General features: G+C 42.0%; 2 protein-coding genes and 1 pseudogene across 2 annotated transcripts; 2 read left to right on the top strand and 1 right to left on the bottom strand.

Moving 5' to 3' along the window:
- Window positions 1-200: 200 nt before the first annotated feature.
- On the top strand, window positions 201-1,567 carry LOC134031628 (putative nuclease HARBI1; annotated as a pseudogene).
- A 9,643-nt stretch (window positions 1,568-11,210) lies between these two features.
- On the top strand, window positions 11,211-14,329 carry bccip (BRCA2 and CDKN1A interacting protein). Its single transcript, XM_062475047.1, has 7 exons — window positions 11,211-11,466; window positions 11,639-11,713; window positions 11,839-11,919; window positions 12,019-12,108; window positions 12,215-12,402; window positions 13,026-13,194; window positions 13,339-14,329. The coding sequence occupies exons 1-7, from the start codon at window positions 11,323-11,325 to the stop codon at window positions 13,507-13,509; spliced, it is 918 nt and encodes a 305-aa protein (XP_062331031.1). The 5' UTR covers window positions 11,211-11,322; the 3' UTR covers window positions 13,510-14,329.
- dhx32a (DEAH (Asp-Glu-Ala-His) box polypeptide 32a) lies at window positions 13,344-24,249 on the bottom strand. Its single transcript, XM_062475046.1, has 11 exons — window positions 23,707-24,249; window positions 22,278-22,471; window positions 21,119-21,491; window positions 19,322-19,573; window positions 19,143-19,236; window positions 18,828-18,977; window positions 15,531-15,722; window positions 15,198-15,350; window positions 14,896-15,086; window positions 14,603-14,793; window positions 13,344-14,315 (listed from the first exon to the last, which is right to left on the bottom strand). The coding sequence occupies exons 1-11, from the start codon at window positions 23,956-23,958 to the stop codon at window positions 14,117-14,119; spliced, it is 2,241 nt and encodes a 746-aa protein (XP_062331030.1). The 5' UTR covers window positions 23,959-24,249; the 3' UTR covers window positions 13,344-14,116.
- Between the last annotated feature and the right edge of the window lie 888 nt (window positions 24,250-25,137).

Raw genomic sequence — 25,137 nt, 5'->3', positions numbered from 1 at the left:
ACAATGACCCAGTATGAATTAGGCTAATTGCCATGTTTCTCTCATCTTTTAATAAATAATGATATATTATTAGGCCGATCAAAATAAACCACTTAAGAAATTATGTCACTTAAACCGTTTTCAAAAGTCATTGGATAATTGACATAAGCCTAAACTATAAAAGCAGTGCGTCAAAAGATAATTTATTAATATGACCCATCATGGCGTGTCCATTCATCGACAACCCTGTGGACGAAGGTGCACAGATCATCCAAATAGCGTTAACCCAACCAGCCCCACGGGTCTTCAGAGACAGAAACAATCCGCTGTGCTTCCCTGACGATTATCTGTGGGAGAGGTATCGGTTCAGCAGGCCCAGCATAGTTTACCTATGTAGTCTGCTGGAGCTGCACATAAAGAAAAAAAACACAGCAGCCAGGGTTTGACCACTGTACAGTCCGTCTGCATAGCTCTGCGTTTCTTTGCTTGTGGGACATTCTTGTACAGTGTTGGGGACGCAGAAGGTCTTGCAAAGGCAACGGTATGCCGGGAAATAAGAACAGTATACCTTGCTCTAAAGCGGTAACTGAATATCTACGTCTGTTTTCCTGGTCATCGTGAGATACAACTAAGTCAAAGAGACTTTTTATTCAATTGCAGGTATGTGACAGTATTATTTTTCAAGAAGTCTGCAGGTTGACAAGCATTTATTGACTCCTCTCCTTCAGGCTTCCCTAATGTCATAGAGTCAATAGACTGCACCCATGTGCGAATCCAAGCCCCATCTGGACCTGTGGAGGCAGACTATGTCAATCGCAAATCTTTCCATAGCCTAAATGTACAGGTATGTACCAGCTGATGACAGCTGTCCATACACTTGAGGGGGAAAATTATTAATTAGATTGGATGAAATGTGCCCTTCTACAATAGAGCTAATTATATATTTCTATAGGCATGCCTAGCGATTTCAAATTAACGTTCTTTAAAGCAGTGTGCCCCATAATTGAACACACTTATCTTGTCAGATGATCTGCAATGCAAGTTGCCTGATCTCCAATATTGAGGCAAAATGGCCCGGCTCTGTCCATGATTCCAGAATATTTCGAGCATCATCTCTTTCACAGAGGTTTGCACAACGGAAGAGCATGCTGTTACTATAGGGCTTACATAATGTACTTCACCTTAACAATTTTGTATATTAAAACACTTCCATTCTGCAGGAGAGTTTAATGGACTTCTGCTTGGGGACAGAGGTTATGCCTGTATGCCATACCTGCTGACACCCTACCCAGAACCAGCAACAGACCCAGAGAGAGCCTTCAACCATGCCCATGCTAAAACCAGGGCACGGATTGAGATGGTTTTTGGCCAACTGAAATCTAGGTTCCAGTGCCTAAAAGGCCTCAGGGTTGCTCCAGACAGGGCCTGTGACATAACAGTTGCCTGTGCAGTCTTGCACAACACCCTACGCCGTGAGAGACTGCCCAGAGTGTTGCCAGAGGAGCAATGGGAAGAATTGAACCCAGCCCTTCAGGACCGAGATGGAAGAACCGTGCGGGATCTTTACAAGAATACCTATTTCATTTAACCCATTTTAGTCACGGTCACCTTTGTTTGAATTAACCATTTATTTCAAAGCTCAGAATTTCAGTTAAATTGGTTTGAATTCATTTAAGAGGGAAGTTTTTCCTTGTCTTCCTTGAGGGTTTTGGGGGGTTTTAGGTGCAGTTCTATGGGCATATGTAAAGGCCTTTGTGACATTGCTTGTAAAACAGAATATACAACACATTGCAATTTCATTTTATTTATTCATTCATTCTCATCAAGCTGTGAAGACAAAAAAGAAAAGTTATTAAAAAGTCCAAACATGACCGTCTGCAATGTTTTAAATGTATACATACATCTTTTTCCAGTTTCTTTATCTCCAACTGCAACTTTTTTATTTTTAATCTTCTGTACTCCATGTCGAGTTTTTTGCTCTCAATGTCAAGAAGCAAATGCCTCTTGTATATTGCCCGGACATCCTGTGAAAAAGAAGATCGTCAGAGTAGCCGATTATGTAGTCAATAGCAATATTAATAGTTACCTACTTCGCTCCTTGCTGATGTTCTTGCCATTTCCTGCAGCAAGGTGTATGGTTAAACATAATTTAAAAGAAAACAGACATCCAATAACATTATTTGGTCTTACCTCTGGCATTTCTGTCATGGCAGAAATGGTCTCTTCATCAGGGGCCATACACATGCTAGTATCTTCTCCCTGCAAATAGAGCACAGCAGTTAAAAAGGCAAATAATAATGTAATCATGCACAGCCTTTATAAAAGGACCACTTACGGGATCAATGTAATGGCCTTGTGCACCTTCAGTGGGATCCAAAAGGGATATTTCATCTCCAGTCACTGAAAGATAGGCCTGTTAATTTTACCATAGAGAGACTGATACCTTTTGAGGAAAGGTATAGCAGTCAAAATACCTTGAACATATTTCTCCCGAACACCTTGGGGAAGGACGTTGGAAGAGGTCCCACCCTCTATTCCCTCTACTAGAGGGCGCCCCCGGTTGAGGCTTAAGGCCAGCTCCTCCACAGGTGTAAGGCTCTCTGGAGGTGGTCCCCCACCAGTGGCAATGGTGTCACCCATCTTTTGAGTGGCTATAAAGGGTGCAATTTTACAGAACACTTTACAGTAACATTTGAATTTACTAGGCTACTTATACTTACCACTCTGGAAAATGTTCTTATATTTAGTTTTGACTTGCTGCCAAGTCCTTTTTTGAGTGTTCAGGTGGCTGCTGTTGAGAATAGCCCAATAATTAGGCCTACTGTCAGAAAGGCTTTAAACACCTCATCAAAATTGGCTAAAAACTGTAAATGCATTAATTTGTCTACACACCACAATAATTAGAATAAAACAATCGTACAACTTACGCATTTAGTCGGTCAGCAATGGTTTGCCAAGCCACTTCCCTTGCTTTATTAATAATTGCCGTATTGCCCTTTTTGACAATGACGTCTCGATAATCCTGATATAGTTGCATTAAAAATGTCTGCTCCGCAACGGCAAAAACATCAGCTCGGGCTGTCTTTGCCGTTCTTTTCGCCATTTCTCTTCTTTTCGACGATCGCCTGTTCTGGCCTGCTTAAATACAATGTGCGCGTCCACAGTTTGAGATTACGCAAGTCTGGTTTGTGTTAGCGTTGATTGTTAGTGGAACGGAACGTTAGTGGAACGGCTTGAGGCTTAAGTCTAAGTTGACGTTTACTAGGGATGGGTATCGAGAACCGGTTCTTGTTTAGAACCGGTTCCCAGTGAATCGATTCCTTGGAATCGTTAGCAAAATTCCTTAACGATTCTCTTAACGATTCTCTGTGCCGTTGCGCATGCGCAAACCTTTATAGTTTATTCAGACAGACTGCAGCAAACATGGCAACTAGGAAGAAGCGTTCTAAAGTTTGGTTGTATTTCACACGACAAAATGACAACAACGCCACTTGTAACGCGTGTAAAAAGTCTATTTCGTCGAAGGGAGGAAATACTACAAATATGAAGAAGCATTTGAACACACAGCATGGAATGAAGTTACTGGAACGTCATGTGTTCGATGCATGCAGCAGCGCAGCTAACGTTCGCGCTTCATCTCTAACTATCTAAGGTAGAGCTAAACTGCTCAAAAGTGATCACAACCACTTGTTACTGTGTGAAGCAATTTGCCTTTATTGTGTGTAGTCGATCTAGTTATCTTCTGTCCCGTCGTTTGAATCATACATTTTAGCTCCGGCATTCGTCTCCCATTAGTATTGATCTTATTGATCATTTCACGTTATCGGGGCGGCGTGTGTTATCAGCAAACGTTCGCATTATTAAACTTAGCATTTTAATTGTTTAACCTTTTAATAGTCCTGTTAAATGTGACTGAAAACGCCTAAACAACATACCCAAAGTACATTGAAAGCTGTTGTTGAACCATTTGGAGTACATGCATGTACATGGTCTCTTTTGAAAGGTGACACTGAAGTTATTTCCCCTGTTGTTAGGACCCCTGTAAGTCCTACTGGTGTTGAGTAATAGAAGCTGAAAGTTTCTATCTCCGACTAGATTTTGTTTTGAAAACAGAGGCCTGAAGAGGCCTAGAGGTGGTAGGTATTAGCTCATTTCAGAGCCAGTCAAAGCCAGTTTGAGAAATTCGTTTAGAACAAGTGTTTGTGTGGGGGGGTGCAGGACGCACAGACCAAGTTGGCTGTAGAGGGGAGAATCGATAAGAGAATCGATAAGGAATCGAATCGATGAGCAGGAATTGATAAGGAGTCGGAATCGTTAAAATCTTATCAATACGCATCCCTAACGTTTACCCAAGTGAGACTTATTCGTGTAAGCGCGACTTGCGTTAGCAACATTGATGGAACACCCCATTGGTAGGCTATACTATAATTTATCTTGGCTGGTTTAGATAGACTACATTATGATAATTGGAATAAGATTTATATTTTTTGCAATAGTGGACTTATTTGGGGTTTATTGAACGTTGAACAGTGCCAACAATTTGTCAATAGTCGTTAATTAATTTGTTTGCGTGATTTTATCATTTGCATTTTCCAAACATTTGGGGATATAAAGTTTTCTGTTTACTTAAATATTAAGAGCATTTTGTAACGTGGCCTTTATTTTGAAACTAATTCCCCGGAAATTAGATTCCTTGTTGAGGCTGGCTTCCACCTGCTGATAAATACAGTTTTTCACAATTGCTAAAACACTGAACCCCATTCTCTGAATCAAATGTTCAGTGGCCTAAAACCCATTTGTCGAATCAGACACTCTTTTGGCAAAACTCCAAACACATTCTCACTCACTAAAAACATTTTGTACTGTGATGCACTTAAACTGAAAAATGGTAAACACAGGCGGCAAAAAATGGTAAACACAGGCGGCAAACAGTAAACACAACTAGAACACAGTTGTTATTTGTAAACACAGTGACTCAAAATTGTTCACACTTGTTTCTAATGGTGGTTTGGGACAATGTCAGCTTTCACCGTGGTGTCCGTGTACGAGAATAGTTCAACATCAACCAGCAACTTTTACTGTATATGTTTGCCTTCCACCATACAACCCTTTTCTCAACCCAATTGAAGAGTTTTTCTCTGCGTGGTGGTGGAAGGTCTACGACCGCAACTCATATACTGTACCAGGGTACATCTCCTATGTAATTCTCAATGTAATTAGCCTGTGGTGACATAGGTGTATAGTGTTTTCAAGGCTGGATCCAGCACACCAGAGGGTTTTTACCCCATTCTTTCTTTGTTCTTGGTTGACAGTACTACAAGTTGTAATGGTTACTGTAATATTTTATAAAATGCATTTACTGTGTATACATAAACAAATGTTTCTTTAGATGTAACTACATGCCCTGGATGCTGTGTTCTAATTTTGTGTTGTGTCTAATGATTGCTCCATAGTGTTTATATATTGATTTGCTGTGTTTATGATCTGAAAGCATTGTTTGATTTGGAGCCAGGTTAATTGGTTTAGGGGCGAGTGTTTGATTTTGCCAGAAGAGTCATAGGTTTTGGAAATTTAAAGAAAGAGAAAACCAAATTGAAGATTTGGTTTTGTGTTTAAAGTTTTGAGAAAATGGATGACTGTCACAAGAAATGTGTTTTAGCAATTGTGAAAAACTGTAAGATAAATTGCGGCTCACATAATGGAGTCTTGTGGAAAAGATGTTAATCTTATTATAGGAAAAATAAAAGAGGCAGTTATGGTTAAAAAGTTGTCACGTTCATGGGGATTCAAGTTATCAATAAAAATATAAAAAACTAGGCTGTAATGTTCACTAGACACAGAGGTTTTGGGCAAAGGGTATGGAACAATTGAAACTAGGTTTTTGGGGGTGTGGTTTGAGGAAAATTCAAGTTACATTTTTTTCCGATTGTTTGGACATAACATTTTGAAAAAACACACAGTTAGTGAAACCTGACACTCAAGGAGCAAAACAGCAGCCCAGATCTTCACAACTATAAGCACATTCTCAGCCTCACACTATTTGCAAAATACTACACAGAGTGTTTTGCAAATCACTAAACACACTTTTCTGCATTATACACAGAAATATAAGATTATGTCACTTAATTGCCTTTTCAAGACACTGCCTTGTAAAATGCTACATCTGTGACTGAATGGATCAAACACGGGCATCAGGTGTACAAGCACTAAAGTGCTTAATTGTAAACATACCAATCAGGTGTAAGCACTATAAAAAGGCAATAGGTCAGTGTACCTGTCCTCATCAAATATGGAAGGCAATGTTGCAGAAAGAGGGAGAGTGAGGATGAGAGGGGGAGCCCGTGGAGGAAGAGTGGTAGGGAGAGGTAGACCTGGAAGCCATGGAAGAATAGGGCAAAATGTACAGTATCTAATGAAATTCGAACAACATTGGTTGAATATGTTTTGAACCATGGGGCAACATTGAGAGAGGCTGGACAAAGAGTTCAGCCCAACCTCAGCAGATATACTGATATCAAACTTGCGTCCCTGAACTGTTGTATAATGGGTTAAGCAAGGGGAGTTTCTATAGCCTAGTAGTGCATTGTACGCAGCAAGCTTGAAAGAAAAAAAGGGATATGAATAGGGGCCTGTGCCCCAGTAGTTTTATGTCTAACAACGCGTCTACCCTGGTGTTTGGGTTTCGGTCATAGACCTGTGATTCAATACCAATTGACACTTTCCTGATGTATGACTATGTTTAGCCTGTGTTCTGCGCCTTTCTTTCACCAACCATCTCTGGAGGAGGGAATCCCTCACTGAATTGCTCCTCCCAAGGTTTCTTCATTTTTTTCTCCTCTATTGAGTTTTTCTGGGAGTTTTTCCTTGTCTTCCTTGAGGGTTGAAGTTGGCTGAGGGGCAGTTCTATGGGCGTATGTGAAGCCCTCTGTGACATGTAAACTTGGAAAAAGGGATATACAAATACAGTAAATTTGATTTGAGACCTTTCACCGCCATGCAGAGAAGAACTCTTGCTGTTTGATGTTGAACTATTCTTGTGTACGGACACCACGGTGAAAGCTGATATTATCCCAAACCAGGGCCGTAATCATAATGTATATTGGGGGACACACATCCCCCCCCCAGCGGGATACCCTCAGACTCCCCAGCAGATTTTGTCGTCCCCCCCCCCCGTTTGTTGACTCCATTGCTACGGCCTTGTCCCAAACCACCATTAGAAACAAGTGTGAACAATTTTGAGTCATTGTGTTTTACAGATGACAACTGTGTTGTAGTTGTGTTTACTGTTTGTCGCCTGTGTTTAACATTTTGCAGTGCATCACAGTGCAAAATGTTTTTAGTGAATGAGAATGTGTTTAGAGTTTTGCCAAAAGAGTGTCTGATTTGACGAATGGGTTTAGGCCACTGAAAATTTTATTCAGAGAATGTAGTTTAGTGTTTTGTGAAAAACTGTAAATAGGGGTTATGCGCAACATTCTTCCGGGTTCTACAAAACAGATGTAACTACTTCCGGCCGTCCGCTACTGAGGTAAACACAGCGTAGTAATGGCCACCTTCGGTGTTTACAGGAGCTACCCTTGATTACAATTTCCGATGTACACCGTATTGCCAAACGGACGTCCAGAGCCCCGAGTACTCTGTTAGACAAAGTATTTAAGTTTTACGCCTCCTCATGTATTCATAATTATGTAATATATGTAGCTTTTGCTAATGGCATCGGATATAGCGATAGTGTTAGCCTATAGACTTGTATGCTATCAGTAGTTTAGTCTTTTATTTTTGCTCGCAGACGATTAAAACAGTCAAACGAAGACTGCATTTTAGCGATGGGGTTATAGTACCAACAGTATAATTACTACGATGTCCTGTGTGTTTATGCTGGTCAACCGTTATGTAATCCATCTGACTGTAGGTCTAATGTAGACTGCTGTTCTGGCAGGTGTTTCAGATTTCTAAAATAGTGTTAGAATAATGATAAAAGTACTGAATGGATGAATGCTGTATCTTCTTGTCCACCAGTTTCAAACAAAGACAGGTTGACAGGTACTATCAGTGTCAGAGCAGCTTGTCACAGGTCCATGCAGAAGAATGAAAAACCACACAGCTTGAGAGTAGGCTAATGTTTAGGGATGGGTTTGGGTATTCTGTTCAATTTTGCAGTCTGTTCCAGTTCAATGACTGCAGCATAGCATGCGTTCATCAATCCTCTCAGAACGAAAATATTTACATTACAACTGCTTTCATTTGACCATGAGCATGTTCTCGACTATGTAAACATTCTTCTGAGACACTTGATAAATGGCTATAGTCTACCTGTTAGTGGAGAAGTAAGGTAATTGGGGCAAAGTTGATTGACAGTAAATCTTTCTATTGCAACATATTTGGTATGGTATACCTCACCTCGTATTGTAATAGACTTGTAGGAAACCCCTTGTCAACAAACTTACCCCAGCAACTTTCCTAGGCCAATTCTTAATTCAGCTGTATCTGAATAGTAGCAAAATTCACTTCAAAAACACTTCAGAGGATACATCAGTATCAATGTTTGTCTAATTGTCTCTTTGTGTATTTTACACAGATAGTGCTACGTGATTCAGAACCTTTCGTCATGACCTCCAGTCAGTGTTCGTGCAAAGCTGGCACAGCAGTGTGTAATGACACTGCTGCACTGCTCTTTCAGACAGCTCATTACTCAGAGCTCAATATCCAGGTTGTCCCCCCTGTTCATGCCTGCACAGAAACTGAACAACAATAGCACAAGCCCAGAACTACAGTAAGGGTTGAGGCAAATGTACTGTATATGTATGTAAGAGTTAGGCTATGTATGCAGCAATAAAAATTGTAAATTGCTAAAAGAAAGTATTGTGATCTAAGGTCAGAAGCATTTTGAGGTGCAGCGTAATATAGTGGAGACTCAGTTTATTTTCCGAGCGGTAAATGGGACTGCACCCGACTACATCAAGTCTCTCCTCCAGCCTTACACCCCCACCCGCCAACTACGGTCTTCTTCTGACAACCGTCTGGTGGTCCCACCGCTCAAGAGTGCCCGGTCCCAACACAAGCTCTTCTCCTGTCTGGCCCCCCAATGGTGGAATCAATTCCCCACCTCCATCAGAGACACTGACTGTCTCCCCACGTTCAAGAAAAGGCTCAAGACGCAGTTGTTCCGGTACTTAGGAATGATTGGCTGGACCTGATGTTAGTTTCCTCCAGGATCACAATGACTCTTATTGAGAGACTTGTTGCTCTTGTTGGTTAGTTGTAACTGACTTAAAGTTATTGTACTCGCTGTGAATTATATTATTGTTGCTTGCTTTTTATACAGGTACACTCTTGCACTTCTGAAGTTCATGTTGTTTAATTGTAACTTGTCTAAACATGCTCTTATGGTTCTTCCCTTTGGGACTTATTTGGTTTTTCACAATGTATGTTTCATGTTTTGGCTATCCGCAATGTTTGTATCTCGTTGTTATGATCAGTGACCTATGCACTTTTGTAAAGCTCTCTCTTGGAAGTCGCTTTGGATAAAAGTGTCTGCCAAATGCATAAATGTAACTATCCCTCCAACGTCAACAGCTGCAAAGTTCCATAGTCTTCGGGTCTTTTACCAAATGATGGAGTGGAAAGGGGGAAGTGAACGTATTGACCAAAAGACTGGGGGTGGCATGTTTTGGATGGGAGATTTATGCCAATAATGACCATTAGGTCATTGGCAGAAGGATGATTGGATGAAGATTGGGCCGATGTATTTGTCATATGAATGGTGTTTCTGCCTATTCAAATTGAGCATATTCAATAAGTGTGGAGCTCATGTGCATATTCAAATTAATTTCAAAAGAAACTTGTAATACAAAAAAAGTTATTTTTCATGTATACTTTTACTCTGTTAAGTTTTATTGTGGTAGGAGTAAAGGAAAATATTAAGCCTATTTGGGTGTATTTTGGGCATATTCGATTCGTGTGTAGCTCATTTGCATATTAACATTAATTTTTAAAGAACTTGTAATACAAAAAAAAATTTACTTGTCATGGGTAGTTTCAGTGTGTAAAGTTTCATTTTGATAGGAGTAAAAGAAAAAAATAGCCCCATTGGGGTGTAATGTTGCCTGGCCTTATTGGCACACATCTCGGATTGATGAGAATTTAACATATTTTCTCAACTAGGATTTCTTAGGACTTTTAGTATGTTGTTCTGGACACCTCATAGAAATGATCTAAGCTGCAAAAAAAAAAAATACATTTAGTCTGTCGTAAAACGCTACTTTGCCTGGACTAATAGTAACAAAGTTACATACTAGCTAGTTATAACAGTTACACAGAAAGAGACACAATATGACAACGAAGTCCAAGTGGACTCAAAGAACGCAGTGTTCGGCAATCAACTGCAACAACTACCAATGTGACAGTATTTATGCCTTTCATCGCTTTCCCAAAGACCCTGACAGGTAAATTTTGTCGGTAGCGTAATCTTATGCACCTGCTAACTTTCACGTTTTTTTTGTCTAGTAGTAGGCTAGTAAACTTAATTCCTTCTAGGAACTGCAGGTCCTAGCCATAGAAACCAGAATAATGATTTATATGGATATGTAAATTAAAATGAGCTTCTTAAATTAATTTGCTGAATTCATATATATATATATATAAAATGTGAAAAATAACCATTAGTCTTGTAAATTTAGTTTGAAGTCTAATGGATATCCATACTACACTAGTTATTTAAACATATGGAGCTGTGTGAGTTGAATTTGTATAATGTTTTTTTCACTCCACTTCACAAGGCCAAAAGTACACATAATCTAAGAATCGCCCATATTTCATTGATAACTTATTTGTGTATGTACTGTAGGCTAACGTTGTAATGTGTGGAGCTAGCGTTAGGTTACCTCCTGGGAAACGGTCTAACGTTAGGCTATTATAACGTTATATTAACTCATCACTTTATTCTTACCTGTCACACACTTAGCCTAATGTAGAGAGTAATGTAATTTATAAAATGCTTGAACTTCTCTGTCAATATAAGTTCTTTGCATCACCTAGCGCTGCACATATGTACGGAAGTGAGAAGCGGAAACGATTACATCTGTTTTCCGGTTTGAATGCTGGGCGCTCCGCATAACCCCTTGCGTTGCGATCAGATTTGCCAACCAAATGCCGAGAAGAAGAAATAGGTGGCGGTAATGCACTTTCACGCTTGTTGCCATCCGCCATTAAACAGAAGAAGAAAGCTTACAATATTTGCGCCATGATGGTAGCTTAGCTTCATCCTTTCAGTTTCGGAGCTCCGTTCAACCCTGGCCCCGCCTCCGTTTCAAATTTAACGTGGTGTGAAAGTTTGCAAGCACCATGGCTTCTTCGGCTAAAAGACGAGCAGTAGGATTGGGTGAAAATCCAGAGGAATGTGAGGATAACAGCTCGGACGAGGGCTTGGAAGACGACGATGAATCAGGAGAGGAGGACAGTGAAGCCTCAGACGAGGAGATCAATGAAGTAAATTGACATGTGTGTGTGTCTGCATTCAAGGCCTAGCTAGCTAGCTAACTGGCTAAGAAACCATCAGTCAGAACGCTAGCTATGTAGCTAGTTAGCAAGCTATATCTTTCTGGTTTATGTAGATATACATTTAATTGCATCTGAACAAGTCTTGTTTCGTGTATGTCAGGAGGTAATCGTGGACTTCGAGGCGCATACCATCTCAGATAATGATTTCAATGGTGTTAAAAAGCTATTGCAACAGGTATGTAATGGCAAAAGGGATACGGTATGCTTATTGACACCACTACCTAACATGATCAGCTTTGAATTTAATTGTCACTGCGATCTTTATTAGGACCGCTTTTAAGTCTCTTCTTTTCAATGCAGCTGTTTCTGAAGGCTCATGTTAACACGTCAGAGATGACGGACATCCTTATCCAACAGAACCACGTCGGAAGCGTCATTAGGGTGAGGCGAACGAGACCACCGATGCTTGTCCTGTTAAACATGGAGATATAGATTGAACTGGATAGCTTATGAACAATACATCCCTGCATTTTGTTCTAGCAAGCAGAGGTACCAGAAGACAGTGACAACGAGGGGGATCTTGATGAAGTTTTCGGATTCATCAGTATGCTTAATCTCACAGAGAGAAAGGTACAGCACAGGCACACAAATACCAAGACCAAAAATAAAGTGAACTTTATTGAGGCAGTGTAGTCGCGATTAACTTATTTCTTTACTTTTATTGATGCGTTTGCAGGGGGTCCAGTGTGTTGAGGATGTGAAGGAGCTGGTTCTGGCCCAATGTGAGAAGAGCTGCCCACACAGCATGACGGAGCAGCTGGAGAAGGTGCTCAAAGACACCAGTAAGACTGTGGGTCTGCTGCTGAGCGAACGCTTCATCAATGTCCCCCCACAGATTGCATTACCCCTGCACAAACAGCTCCAGTAAGTACCCCTCCACCACCTTACCTCAGAACACTACCCCTCTCAGCCTGGCCAGGCATGCTCTCAGGTTACAGCAGGTTCAGGGATTTTCCATTGTGTCTTGTTGCTTGTGGCCTGGTTAGTGTGTTGTCCGCCATGTGCAATGTCAGGTGGCTGAGCGGTTAGGGAGTTGGGCTAGTAATCAGAAGGTTGCCGGTTCGATTTCCGGCCAGACATATGACGTTGTGTCCTTGGGCAAGCGATTCACCCTACTTGCCTCAGGGGGAATGTCCCTGTACTTACTGTAAGTCGCTCTGGATAAGAGCGTCTGCTAAAATGTAAATAACTTTACTGTGACTTAACAAGTCAACACATCTAACTTTGATTGCCTTCCTACTTATTACACTTTACAATTTTACCAAGATATATTCATATTGTTGGAAGAGATTATTTTGTTCAGAGCGGACTAACATTCACGACTGTGTAAGCCTGCAGCATTACTACTGAATAATGCAAGTCAGTTGTTTAACCATTTGCCTAAAAAAGTGAGCTCACAACATATCTAACAGTCTGATTTCAAAGAACAATTGTCATGTTAAATGGCAAAAAAAATTATCTGATCTGCATTTTTATTTTTCTGCCAGGGAGGAGATGGCAGAGGCCCAGAGGACCAATAAGCCCAGTGGGAGGTGTCACTTCTGTCTGATGATCAGCAAGACCTGCAAGGAGGCAAACAAAACCATCCCAGCCCGAGGCCAAGCCCCAAAAGAGGAACTGATGTTTGCCAATGCAGAGGAGGAGTTCTTCTATGAGGTACAATAGGGCATTTAAGGAATTTTCTGCAGTGGAAGGCAATGCATGAAACCTAAAAAACATGAGCCATTTGGCAACATCAATCATGGCAGTATTTAGGTGCACCCATCCAAATGGTCACTGACCTTTTGACTGTCTCCACAGCAAGCCACCATTAAGTTCAACTACTCTGTCCAGGAGGAGACTGACTCTTGCCTCACTGGGAGGTGGTCCTTCAACGACGTCCCCATGAAGCCCTATCGTACCGTGATGCTGATTCCAGCCGACAGGATGCCTGCAATCATGGAAAAGCTCAAAGAGTACCTCACTTTGTGAAATAAACTCTTGTTTAAACATAAGATGGACACCCTCACTCATACTACAACTGAATCATTTTGGAAGGTATACGGAAAGGAGGACTATATGCATCAAAATAATTTTACAAACTGCTAGTGTGTGTAAAATAACCTGATGCATTGAATACATCATATGTACACCACTATGTAATGGTCTCTTTAAGGTAGATGCACCATTTGGTAGTTCCTAGAATTTTCCTGACCTGTTAAAGAAATCCCCTCAAGAACATGCTACAATGCAGAAGTGTATTTACAGGAAAATCTGCATCAAGTATTGTACAAACAGTTCCTTACATATAATTTCTGCACAGAATGTTGTATACAATACAAGGTTTTCAATAATAAATAATACAATTTCAAATAATATTTCAAAATGCCATTTTGTATTTCTGTCATGTTGATGACTATGGTAGCTCAAAATATTTCAATAATCTACTGTGTTAATGTGGCAGTGCTGCAGCTAAATGACAACTTGACAAAAAACTAAATCTGTAATGAATAATCTGCAAGCAGGAAATTCCTTTGGCAGTTCTTCTGTTTTGTTCTCTTCCCCAATTGTCACTGTGTATGTACCAGTCACAAGAAACTCACTGAATGACGCATCTGTCATTTGACTGAGTGACGGAATAGTCTTTATGTACTTCAGTGCCAGTAATTGTTAGGTCCTTCTGTGTCTTGTTTTTAATATTTCTTGATCCAGCACTGTCCAACATGGGCTGCAACATGTCTTTGCTCTCACTAGGGGGCAGATTGTAGAAAAAGTACTGTGGTGCCATCTGAATAAATCTAATAGAAAAGAATACAGTTGGTTTAAGTCTGAACCATGAAAGACATACAAATCCACATTTGTAAACCCCTGCTGAAAAAATCTATAATCTGTGCAGATTTACAGGATTAACCAAAATCCAATACATGCAAGGCATCCAAAACATGCATGATAAAAACATGTTAGTCTTGTTTTCACGGAATGAAGCCAAACTGTATGAGCTCCTCTCTAATCCCAGTTATTGCTGGCACAGGGAAGAACTGGAATGACAAAGGGGTTTACCCAGACATGTAGAACACACACTTACACTTCAGGGAAAATTTCTGAGACGGTTCTGATGCAGTTATTCTCAGACAGGGTGTACTCATGGAACAGCACCCACTCTGGAAAGCCCAGCTTTTGTGCTGTGGCCCCATAGCTGGAGAAGGGGTGCACTTGGGCCATATGCTTGTGAGTGAGCATAAAGTAATTCCCAGACCCATCCACATCCCTAGCAATCTAAATAGAAGGTGACAGTTGAGGTAGGAAAGTCAGTAGAAAATCATAGCTGAATATAAATTGAACAAGTAGTGTATTGATTCATACTACTTATTAACATACCTGCATGAAAAAACCTGCCAGCAGAGCTCTCTTGATGTTGCGTGTGTTGGTTTTGGTGCCGAAGCAGGGCTCTGAGATGGGCAATTCGATCCTCCGCAGGATGTCTGTCAGCTCGGACCTGGTGGCATCAGCAGTCTGCAGGGCAGCGTGGTTCAGGAAGTAGTCCTTGCACCACCTCCCAACACCAAAGTCTGGGAGGGAGGGGGGTGGAACACAATCAGAGAAGCCTCACTGTATATGAAGATTTGTGGGAGGGTGGGATTTTCTACTGATACAGAAAATAAACAAAACAAAGGCTCAACCATTGAGTTTGCATGGCTCTCTCTGGCTCTGTTTGAAGGCATTGTAGATGTTTATGAGGGTAAAGTGGTCCCCCTCAGGGTGCTGAAACTTCCTGTGGCATTGCACTGCCTTGTGGCTCATACCGACAGGTGGCTCCAGAAAGCAGCTTGGTGCTGTAACAGAATGAGTATGGTTGGCATTGTGTCTACGAAGCAACAAAATCAAATTCAGCAGGAAAACACTAGGCACAGCCATTTTAGGAATGTAAGCAACAAAGGTCAAAGCCCAAAATGACACCATCTGGTAAATGCAATGAATCCTAATAGATTTTAAAATTAATTTTACACACATACCAGATAGCATAGCTGCAATAGTGGCTACCTCGCTAACACAGTCAAACTCGCAGGAGGCCAGCAAAGCCCTGGCCATTTGGGCGTCCAGCGGGAACTCAGAGATGATGATTCCGATCTCGGACAAGTTCCCATCGTTGTCTAAGGCCGCCAGGTAGTCCAGCTCCTCCAAGGCCTGCATCAAACCTTCTGGATCTAGACAGAGGATAGCAGAGAATAACGGGTGAGCTAAAGATCTTTAGAAAATTTGATCTGCAAACCATATGGTAAATGGGTCTATGTGAGCATTAGACCTCTGATCTTAACTTGTGATACAAGTGAAATTATACATAATTATAATACATATATGATAACACAAAACTACATGGTCCCAGTAATATCTTTGACAGGAATGCAGAATGGATGTGTTTCAGGGCATTTGGACACGCCACTTCCTGCTCTGGCCTAACGAGAGACATTGTGCAACCACTAATGACCTGGCCCCTTTTAGTCTGTCCCCTAGCTGTTCCCAAGCGGCCAAGGGGACATGAGGACGACCTGGACAAAGGCTGGTGGCAGAGATCTGTCAGCCCCGGTCATCCACGCCTGACCAGGTCCAAACAGCAGAACCAAGAACCCATCTGTATACCACGCTCTCCACTGGACCAGTACACCCCCCTCCCCATGGCACACACACACACACACACACACCCCAAACCATATATCAGGGTTTTTCCTGCATAGAGAAAATTTTGGCGTGCGCCAAAGCCGTTTTCCCGAGCGCCAATGACAAATCCCGAGCGCCAAAGGCAAAAAAAAGTCTGCGATGAAGAAAAGAAAAAAGCTGTGTTCATCACGCGTGCAATGTATGTCAGCGAATATATGTTCTCAATAGTATGTTTCAAGTAGGCTACAGCCGAACCCTCGTTCTGTTTTGATCAATAGTAATCGAGTTGATAAGCGTGTCTTCTTGTCTGATCAATATGCAACTGTGAGGTGCGCGAATGGACAGAGTGGCCACTAAACTGACGTTCCTCTGCGAGCGCCAGCCCGACGTGCACGAATACACCTGTACAAATGCAAATGAAATTTCCACTCAAAATGCTGACAAAAGTTTGATTTACGATTTCAAACGCAGCCTCCATTGGTATTCTTAACCTGAAATGATAATATATAGTGCAGTGTTTCCTCTATTGCTAAATTTCTGCCGCCACGGTATCAGAAATCAGTAGTGATGGGAAGTTCGGATCATTTTACTGATTCGGTTCTTTGAATCTCGTTCAGCAAAATGAACGAATCTTTTTTCGAGTCATTCGTTCATTTCAACTGGGAGGGGGGGGTTGCTCAACATTTTATAGCCAATTCCCTGGCCTATATACATCCACTGCAAACACGTATCATATTCTCATGTTAGTGCATGTAAACCAGCAGATACAATTTTAAAAGAAATTCCTGCATTAAAATAATGTATCATGACAGTTTGTATGATTTGAAATGGTCATTTATTATCACACTAGCATTTAATTATCACAGAAAACAATTACGCTGCACTGAACTATAAGTAAAGTACAAAAAAAGTGAAAATAACAAAACCTGTAATTATTACTTGTGAACGAATATCATTCACATCTTACTAAACCTAGTCACGCGAAAGTGAACGAGGTAAACAAATCCTTTCTGTTTCCTCTTCTGAGCTATGCAGGTCACGTGAAAAATTATCCAAAGATCCGTATCCGAAGACCCAGTCAAAATGAACGAATCGTTTCTGTTTTTGCTCGCTACCAGTACTGAGCCTATGCAGGTCACGTGAAAAACGATCCAAAGACTCGTACCCGGCAGATGAACGAATCGTTCCTCCCAACCGTGTCTTCGGATCAATGTTTCGTTCTTCTGACAACCGGGTCTTCGGATCAATGATTCGTTCATCTGCCGGGTATGAGTCTTTGGATCATTTTTCACGTGACCTGCATAGGCTTAGTACTGGTAACTAGAGGAAACAGAAACGATTCGTTCATTTTGACAGGGTCTTCGGATACGGATCTTTGGATCATTTTTCACGTGACCTGCATAGGCTCAGAAGAGGAAACAGAAAGGATTTGTTTACCTCGTTCACTTTTGCGTGACTAGTCTTAGTAAGACGTGAATGATATTCGTTTACAAGTGATAATTATAGGTTTAGTTACTTAAACTTTTTTTTTGTTCTCGGCCACGAGAAAATGAACGAATCGCTCTCTGAGACTACTCGTTACTCCCGAGTCATACTAATGATTCGTTCAAAATGAACGAATCGTTCACGAACGACACATCACTAGAAATCAGGCTGTACAACATTTTAGGCCGTCTATCAGCAGTGATCGTTAGAGTGCATGTCGGAAAATTGAACGGACACGCGCTACACACCGCAGTTGAGATTGCGTGTGTGCGTCCTTGAGAACTGTAAGTCGTATAACTTATGTTGTCAGTTCATTTAAGCCTGTTATTGTATACGTCTATAGTTCTTGCAAATTTAAATCAAGTTAACTGGTGATTTTCGTTGTTTGTATTCTTCCCTTGCTAGCTAAATTGCACATGTCTGTTGATTCGATAGCGATTGCTGCCCTTGCTCAGCAGGGCCGGATGCAGCCTGCTTTGACAGGGGGGGCAGTGAACATTTCTGGGGGGGCATCATGATTACGGAAGGGGGTCGTATAATTTTTTATATAACCATTATGTTATCATTTTTGAGTCTGCTTAACGATCCGAGTGTTAATCAGGCACGGAGCCAGACGTTATGCACATTCGGGGCTTAGCCCAAACCCATGACATATCCTGGGTTTGATGTGATGCTGGATAGGATCCTCCACATTGCGGGCGCGCCCAGCGCGCGAGCGAAATTTTTGGGCATTCATTTGAGCACAAAATAGTTTTTTGAGCTCTATGTAAAATAAAAACCTTGTCTATGAAGGTGATGTCTTTATCATTTCTGGCTCCAAATTGTCGACAGGGGAAGCAGAAACATGCATGTAGCTTGGCTGAGTTCTCTAACCAAGTTTGAGAGCGATGCCTATAGGACCTTGGCTGAAAATGCGCATGGGGTACGTTTGCAGAACAGGCTGCATTGGATTGCTGTCATTGCTGTCACACAGCAGCGGTAATGTTGGTACCGAGAGACAGGGAAGTGCTTCCACTAGGACCAGCACACTCTGCCTGCTCTGGAGTATGAGTTTAATATCCCTTGTCGCAGGGGCAGTAGTAGATGGTTTGTGGATCAGAAATCGATGCACACACACACCCTACACCCCCCACCCACAGTTCAGTTAACATGGAACAGGATTGGCCAACCTGGTCTGGTGAGGAAGTGGCAGCGTGCCAGGCCTGCTATCTCCATCCTCTTGAGGAAGAGGACGGTGGAGGTGATGTTGGTCTCCAGGATCTGGGGGGACGTCTCGGCGGGAAGCGGGCTCTCCTCCGAGTACAGGCAGAAACACTTCCCTGGAAATGGTGGGCAGAATACAGGCCATGGAAAAGACTGGGCTTGAAGAGGAATGCCATTTTCGGAAGAGCTTATGTTGAGTGGAATGTCATTAGACTGAATTGACCAAGCAAATCAACTTTAGCACCCTAATTCAAGTCCACTGACAACAGGAGTTTACTGACCTGCTGCTTGAGTAAGCTGTTTGCAGATGTCTGCCTGGCACACACTGATGGGTTGTAGAACTTCAGAGTTAGCCCGTATCCTAGGATTGTATACCTGGCACCAGCATTGTAACCACAAGTTAAATAACCATACAACTGTCAGTAAATTAAAGTGAATGTCTGGCCGGCATCATACGTACAAATCGTTTCTCCACTCCCGTGTCAATGACAAAGTTGACCGAGTCCACAGCCCAGAACGTGTCCTCACCCCGATGTGTTGAGAGAAATACCCGTCTGGTCTTGCTCTGCTCCCCGGCCAGGATAAAGGGAACCCCACCTTGCCACTGTACCTGGCCCAGCCCCATGCTCAGGTTAACTGGCACCAACTGGCCAAGGTCAGCCCCCAGCCTGGTGCCCTCTTTCTGGAGGATACTGCAGGCACAGTCAACTTCCTATATGGAGGGTAAACATGCAGTTACAGGTAGGTCCATAAATATTTGGACAGTAACACAATTGTCATCATTTTCGTTATGTATGCCACCACAATGGATTTGAAAGGAAACAATCAAGATATACATTAAGTGTAGACTGTCATCTTTAATCTGAGGGTAGTTACATCCAAATTGGGTAACCGGTGTATGAATTACAACAACCCCCATATCCAAGTACATATATTCTGGCTACACAAGAAACTGTTTTTAAATCTGTAAAATTAAATGCATAACCTTTTTTTGCTCCAAAAGGCACATAGACACACATCACTATGCTGATTTATTAAATGTCTTCCTACACGTAAATATTTAGTCACAAATCCAGTAAATGAAAAGGTCTGAGTTGGCAGCTCTATTGACAGGCCTGAGAGCTGATGGCTCATTGTCACGCATTGGGGAGACAGACAAGTCTTTTTTTAAACACACACGGCCATTGTCATCGAAACCGTGCGAGCAATGAAGTTATTTTAGTGCCAGCACAAACTGAATCGGATTTAATCGTTTAGAATTTTAAATGGTAAAAACTGAAAATGACATACTGTTGTATGTAACATTTGAAATTGTATTTGTTTCTGAAATAATGGTGTAATGGTTTTAAATTGAATTCAACTCGTACTGCTTTCAACTTGAATTATAAAGATTTCGGTGGAGATCCAAATTCGATTAGAAATTTCAGTTTTAACATACAGTTTCTCCTCAGAGGAACTCCCGTCAATACAAGATAGAATGGAAGTGCACAGATTCTTTCTTTTTTCGGACCCGCACATGCTGAAATACAGCATTGTGTGGGTCCGATGATAAACCATTGTCACTATAGTGTGTAGCTACCCTCTGGTATTTCTGGCAGGAGTCTGCACAGGAGCTGATCTTGCACTTAAGATATATTGTTGTTTTTGCTGCACTGTACTAGACACAATACTAGATGTTATTGTGAGACTGTCACTAATGAATTAACATGTTGGGCAGGAGTCTGCACAGGAGCTGATCTTGCACTTAAGATATATTGTTGTTTTTGCTGCACTGTACTAGACACAATACTAGATGTTATTGTGAGACTGTCACTAATGAATTAACATGTTGGGGTGCCCTAGTGGCTAACTGGGTAAGTGTGTGTACCACAAAGAGTGAGGCCTTAACGCAGGGGCCTGGGGTTTGATTCTGGGCTGGACCATTTCCTGAATGTCTTCCCCTTTTCTCCCTCCCTCCTGAATTGGAGCTCTTTTTTATTTGACCAAATCTGGAGTTCCTGGATGAGTGCCTGATTTGAGGGACTACATTTGAAATCGGAATTCTGAAATGAATTTGAAACTCCACCGAAACTGAAATAATACAATAAAAAGTTTGGCATACAATTATCAGTTCCCAATTATTCTTTCTGTAATTATTTCTCTTGCTTTCTATCTCACTCACTCTCAAATTCTTTGAGCTGCTAACGTCCTCTGTGGGCACTAATGTTGATCTAAACTACAACAGCCATGAGGACATGTATAAATAAGCACACCTTACCTGAGCCGAGGCCAAGAAGACGGCAACATCCCCCTCCTCCTTGGTGCGGTGGATCTCCAGCACCAGCCTGATCGCTGAGTAGAAGTAGTCCTTATGGCTGCTGTTACTGTAGACCACCTCGGCCTTGCTCGCGCTCTCCAGGGCGATGACGGGAACGCTGCCGTAATGGCCGAGCAGCCTGTCCGTCATGGAGGGGGCAGTGAGGACCACCATACGGAGCTCCGGCCGGTGGAGGAGGATGTCCTTGAGCAGGCCCAGCAGGATGTCAGTGCTCACCGTCCTCTCGTGGGCCTGGTCGATGACAATGGCGCCGTAACGCTCCAGGAATGGGTCGGACATCAACTCCCTCAGGAGCATGTCGTCAGTGCAGAACCTGGACCATTGGGGATAAGACCGGAGTTAATGGTAGAAAATGGATCCCGTGGGATGAGGCCTATGCAGAAATCTGTTTCACTCAGTTTAGTCTGGAACATAGACTAACAAATGTATGAGAACAGGCATTAATATTAGCGTGTTTTAGCCTACAGCAACACATGTTTACAGTCCATTCTTTCAGTTCCATGGATACATAAATGATCAATTAGATGAAACATGATGTGGTAGGTGCCTTATTGACAGTCAGTATGTCAATGTATAGTGTTTGATCTGTAGGAGATAAAACATAAAAAGTTTTTATAAGATGCTGTTAATTTGTATATTTTGCATTACATATATTTTGTATTGCAACAGTGCAGTTTCTCCCTGAGGATCAATAACGATGCTCTGCTTTATACTCTATAGATACTGCATAGTAGTGACATGTGGGCCTATGCCCCCACACTAACTTAAGTAGGCACAACAGACACACCAGAATACACACTGGCTGGCCCCTTTTATAGGCAGGTCTAGTGCTGAGACAGCTCCTTTAGACGTCCTTTAGATGTCCATGTGGGCAGTGGTGGTGTGTGGTTCACGTTCAAGTGTTGAGATTAAGAAGCCCTAGATCAAAATGTGACAAGTGGTGTCTGGTGAGTGTGGCTTATAGTATGGTGGTTTATGTGACTCCAGAAGAGGGTTTTGCTAGATCAAGCATCAAACGTCCTGGACCTTCACTAACATCTGCGTATCGGCATTCTACGCACTAGTCATTGCTGTCAGCTGCAATTCCTCCGAGACAGACCTGAGCACGGTGTCGGAGGAGCAGCACGTCTCCAGGGGGATAGTGTAGCCCACTTCGTGCCCGATGTTGACGTCCATCTCGTCCGCTACACGTAGAGCCAGGTCCACGGCCTGCTGCCGATGGGTCTGGGTACACACCACCATGCCATGCCGGTACTGGGCTGACAGGCAGAACTCAGCACACCACTGAGGGATCTGCAACACATGGAAACATGGATCTGCAACACAGCACATTCAAAGTGCCTCCCGCTACATGTTAGGCCTAGAGGCATTGTGGTGAAGGCAAAAATAAACAAACTAATTATTTCATTTATTTTAAGTAATTAAAAGCATGGTTCAAAATAATCCGGAGTTGAAACACATTGTGGGCTGCCAATGCTATGGGAATCCATAAAAGCAAAAGCTTTGAGATTTTAATTGTACAAGTGTAAACAAACAAAATGAACAACAAGCGACAGTGTTGACAAGAGACGTCCTGTGGTATTAGCATCCATAATGCTAAATTGCTTTGGCAGCACGTGCCTCTTCCAGTGATCACAGCTCAGCAGTGGGAGGTCCCCTGTAAAGGCTGCACGACTTAGCCAACAGCTGGACCCTTTGTCCGACCTACCCGCCTATCTTTCTGTCTCCCTGCTTGCTTGCCTGCCTGCATGTCTGGCTGGCCCCATCATAGCGTGCAACAACAGCATCTGCTGAGCGGGGAGGATCATTCAAAGCTCCGCTCCCCTCTAGTCTGTGGGCAGGCTACTGTCACTGCGACACATTCTTTTTCAATGGAGCTGACACTGGCTGTGTGCGTTTTTTATCTATTTTGTAATAAATTCAACCTTTCTAGTGGGAAATGAAATGAAATAGATTGGAGCTTGACGATATAAGATTCAATCCATCTGTTTTTGATTTAGACAGTGTAAGCCAAGTATAACTGGTTATGAAGTCTGAAACTGAGCATATTTCAAATGGAATGTCCTGTGATTGCATCAAATGAAGGGAGGCTATTCATTCAGACTGAAATGACTACTGTCCAGAGCTTAAAAAGGTGCACAGCAATTTAGTCAGAGGCAATTCATTCAACTAGCCCAATGATATCGAATGTGAGCACAGCCCGAGTGTCTCTAAAACTAGGCAAAGCTAGGCATACAAAGGACTTGGTTTTACAGTCTTGAGTCCCATTGCCGCAGTGTGAATAACTGATGTCAACATCAAATTCCCTGTCAGTAGGCTATATTGAGTACTCATGAGTACCTCATGAGAGAACTTATTGCCAATGACTTGGTGGAAATGAGGTCAGGGCAGTTTACAAGAGATCATTTGAAACTGCGTTTTTTCTTGGTCAAATATTATTTTAACAATTTACAAGAGACATTCAAAGGGTCTATCCAATCCAATAACAATCTAATAGGCCATGGAATGCTTAAGCATTATAAACTCACCTGAGTGCTTTTACCAGTCTTTGTTGAACCAGATACAATCACTAGTTTATTGTTCACCAGTGTATCCAAAAGTTCTCTTCTGGCTTTCCAGACTGCTAGAGTCTTCCTTTCTTTCAACAGTTTGTAGTAGCGTGAGGAGAAAGGCAATCCATCAAACTGATTCAGCTCAAGATCATAACCAAAGCCAAAAGGTTCATCTGAACAGTCGGCAGTTTCATGACTTTCTTCCGACATGTCACATGTATCTGCCATTACCGTGACTTTTAATCCAGACACGAGTGCATCACTTGCACAAACTCGTCAAAAGTAGCGGACGATCCAAAAAGAAGTCACTAAACACGGCGACGCCTCTCTCACCTGCAAATGTAAATAAAGTAAAATAAAAAGTATTTTTGAGAGTAAAACTGCGTGACAGAGACAAAATAACTGTGTGGTCAAGACTACTCAAATTAATCGATTCCTATCCGGAGAGGCTGGGCACAGTGCTCAGCAGCACAGTGCAGCACACTGGTAACTGCGTGCTCGGAGGCTCCACGTGCTGTGATGTGCCCATAGGCGAACCTAGGTTCTAAAACTCGGGGTGCAAAGGGTAGGCCTATTGAAAAAAAAATTGCTTAGAAAAAAACATGCTTAAAATGTATAGTAGATCTTAAAATGTAACCATGATAGAACATACAACTCTGACCTCACTTAAAAATGTTCTAAAATCATTTAATGTTTTTTTTTACATTAATTTGAAAATTAATGTTAATTAATTAGAATTTTTTCATCCCAACGGTAAGAGGTGCAAATGCACCCCCTGCACCCACAGTAAAATCGCGTATGCATACACCATCTTCGGTAGCATTTGTATTTTTGCTTTATGTAATATAAACATTACGTCTGAGTCATATAGGCTATATGCTGAAAATGACAACCCAAATGTTTACCTAAAAGATTCTGTCTCTCCAGCCACCCGGAAGCACTGGGTCGACCAGCAGTCCAGTGTTCACCAACATCTTTAACAACTCCTTGGAGACATGCCATGTGCCAGCCTGTCTCAAGTCCTCCACCATCATCCCGGTGCCCAAAAAGCCAAGGCCAACAGGACTTAACCCTTGTGTTATCTTCGGGTCATTCTGACCCATCAGTCATTGTGACCCACCGTTGTATTGCGACAACTTTACCGCATTTAAAAACAAAGTGAAGCATTTTCTTTTAACCGGTGGGCTGTCTCAGACCCCCCACATTGCGAAGGTTAAAAGAAAATTATTTTAATTTGTTTTTGTATTGGGTAAAATTGAGTAAACACAACAATGGTTCGTTATGAACCTTTGGGTCATGTGACCCGAAGGCAGCACAAGGGTTAATATCTACAGACCCGTTCATAGCCACGGGAACATATATATATATATTTTTTACAACTTTATTTTCCAGTTTTCACAGTACAAT

This window comes from Osmerus eperlanus, chromosome 12 (assembly GCF_963692335.1).
Source record: "Osmerus eperlanus chromosome 12, fOsmEpe2.1, whole genome shotgun sequence".
NCBI lineage: Eukaryota > Metazoa > Chordata > Actinopteri > Osmeriformes > Osmeridae > Osmerus > Osmerus eperlanus.
This window is presented reverse-complemented; position numbering and strand designations above follow the sequence as displayed.

What these genes read in the sequence shown, in the direction of transcription:
- bccip (XM_062475047.1), top strand. Translation starts at nt 11,323, where the DNA reads ATGGCTTCTTCGGCTAAAAGACGAGCAGTAGGATTGGGTGAAAATCCA. An exon ending in ACGTCGGAAGCGTCATTAGG is followed by an intron (nt 11,920 to 12,018) that starts GTGAGGCGAACG and finishes ATTTTGTTCTAG; the next exon opens with CAAGCAGAGGTACCAGAAGA. An exon ending in TTAATCTCACAGAGAGAAAG is followed by an intron (nt 12,109 to 12,214) that starts GTACAGCACAGG and finishes ATGCGTTTGCAG; the next exon opens with GGGGTCCAGTGTGTTGAGGA.
- dhx32a (XM_062475046.1), bottom strand. Translation starts at nt 23,958, where the DNA reads ATGGCAGATACATGTGACATGTCGGAAGAAAGTCATGAAACTGCCGAC. An exon ending in AGACTGGTAAAAGCACTCAG is followed by an intron (nt 22,472 to 23,706) that starts GTGAGTTTATAA and finishes CATGTGTTGCAG; the next exon opens with ATCCCTCAGTGGTGTGCTGA. An exon ending in AGAGCCATGCAAACTCAATG is followed by an intron (nt 15,087 to 15,197) that starts GTTGAGCCTTTG and finishes CCTCCCTCCCAG; the next exon opens with ACTTTGGTGTTGGGAGGTGG.